At 43.7% G+C, this 2,210-nt stretch overlaps 1 protein-coding gene across 1 annotated transcript; it reads left to right on the top strand.

Moving 5' to 3' along the window:
* The first annotated feature begins 6 nt into the window (after nt 1–6).
* USP51 (ubiquitin specific peptidase 51) lies at nt 7–2,135 on the top strand. The gene has a single exon (XM_017857860.1). It carries the CDS (start codon nt 315–317, stop codon nt 1,719–1,721), a length of 1,407 nt encoding a protein of 468 aa, XP_017713349.1. The 5' UTR covers nt 7–314; the 3' UTR covers nt 1,722–2,135.
* The last annotated feature ends 75 nt before the right edge of the window (nt 2,136–2,210 follow it).

Raw genomic sequence — 2,210 nt, 5'->3', positions numbered from 1 at the left:
CCCCGTCGGCACCGCGGCCCAGGGCCTGGCGTGGATCCCGGCGCAGATCCCGACCTGGGTCCAGGCCTCAGACACGGAGAAGCTGCTCTGGTGACCTAGACGGGTCGGGGGATCCTGGCGGCTTAGGGGACTGGTTGCTGGAGGTCGACTTTGGTCAGGGTCCCACAGGCTGCTCTCATGTGGAGAGCTTTAAAGTAGGTAAGAACTGGCAGAAGAACCTGAGGCTGATCTACCAGCGTTTCGTTTGGAGTGGGACCCCAGAGACTAGGAAACGTAAAGCAAAGTCATGCATCTGTCATGTATGTAGTACCCATATGAACAGACTCCACTCTTGTCTCTCCTGTGTCTTTTTTGGCTGCTTCACTGAGAAACATATTCACAAACATGCAGAAACAAAGCAGCACCATTTAGCTGTAGACGTTTATCATGGGGTCATATATTGCTTCATGTGTAAGGATTATGTATATGACAAAGACATAGAACAGATTGCCAAAGAAACAAAAGAAAAAATTTTGAGATTAACTTCCACCTCAACAGATGTTTCTCATCAACAGTTTATGACATCAGGGATTGAAGACAAGCAGTCAACCTGTGAGACAAAGGAACAGGAGCCAAAATTGGTGAAACCCAAGAAAAAGAGAAGAAAAAAGTCAGTCTATACTGTAGGCCTGAGAGGGCTAATCAATCTTGGGAACACTTGTTTTATGAATTGTATTGTCCAGGCACTTACCCATATTCCTCTACTGAAAGATTTCTTCCTCTCTGACAAGCACAAATGTATAATGACAAGCCCCAGCTTGTGTCTGGTCTGTGAAATGTCTTCGCTTTTTCATGCTATGTACTCTGGGAGCCGAACTCCTCACATTCCCTATAAGTTACTGCATCTGATATGGATCCATGCAGAACATTTAGCAGGGTACAGGCAGCAGGATGCCCATGAGTTCCTTATTGCAATATTAGATGTGCTGCATAGACACAGCAAAGATGATAGTGGTGTGCAGGAGGCCAATAACCCCAACTGCTGTAACTGCATCATAGACCAAATCTTTACAGGTGGCCTGCAATCAGATGTCACATGTCAAGCCTGCCATAGTGTTTCCACCACTATAGACCCATGCTGGGACATCAGTTTGGACTTGCCTGGTTCTTGTGCCACATTCGATTCCCAGAACCCAGAGAGGGCTGACGGCACAGTGAGCAGGGATGACCACATACCAGGAATCCCCTCACTTACAGACTGCCTACAGTGGTTTACAAGGCCAGAGCACCTAGGAAGCAGTGCCAAAATCAAATGCAATAGTTGCCAAAGCTACCAGGAGTCTACTAAACAGCTTACAATGAAAAAATTACCCATTGTGGCTTGTTTTCATCTCAAGCGGTTTGAGCATGTAGGCAAACAGAGGCGAAAGATTAATACCTTTATCTCCTTTCCCTTGGAGCTGGACATGACTCCGTTTTTGGCCTCCACTAAAGAGAGCAGAATGAAAGGCGGCCAGCCACCAGCAGATTGTGTGCCCAATGAGAATAAGTATTCCTTGTTTGCAGTGATTAATCACCATGGAACTTTGGAAAGTGGCCACTATACCAGCTTTATCCGGCAACAAAAGGACCAGTGGTTCAACTGTGATGATGCCATCATTACCAAGGCTACCATTGAGGACTTACTTTACAGTGAAGGGTATTTACTCTTCTATCACAAACAGGGTCTAGAGAAAGACTAGTCTTACCAGACCACTTACTGAAAAAAAGTAAATGATTAGGCAAGGGTTTTGAAGTGACACACAGACCTACTTGGAATGGACAATGACAATAACACCTATATGACAGCTAGTATCTTGATGTAAAGAACCTGTTTTAGCATGGCCCATGGGTCTGTAGGAAGAAAAAAAATGAATACTAACCAGTGACCATTCAACCTTAAGAAATGGGGAGAGGGAGAAGAGGTTGAAAATGGTCACATAAAGCATAATGAAATGAAAAGAATGCTTTAGGTGGGGACAATGGGAGTAGAGGTGTTCTGATGCTACTATATGTCATTTGTTTCTACAGAAATATCTTGTGAAGTCAAGGAGTATTGCTTTACAGCAAAAACTTCACAATTGGTGTTCCAGCTGTGGCTGACCAGCCAAATAGTTTGAAAGAAAAATAATATTTTAAAATAAAGTTTAAAAGCTTTAAAAGAAAACATTTAAAAAGGAAAAAATCATTTT

Source organism: Rhinopithecus bieti, unplaced genomic scaffold (genome assembly GCF_001698545.2).
Source record: "Rhinopithecus bieti isolate Rb0 unplaced genomic scaffold, ASM169854v2 scaffold_48244, whole genome shotgun sequence".
NCBI lineage: Eukaryota > Metazoa > Chordata > Mammalia > Primates > Cercopithecidae > Rhinopithecus > Rhinopithecus bieti.
This window is presented reverse-complemented; position numbering and strand designations above follow the sequence as displayed.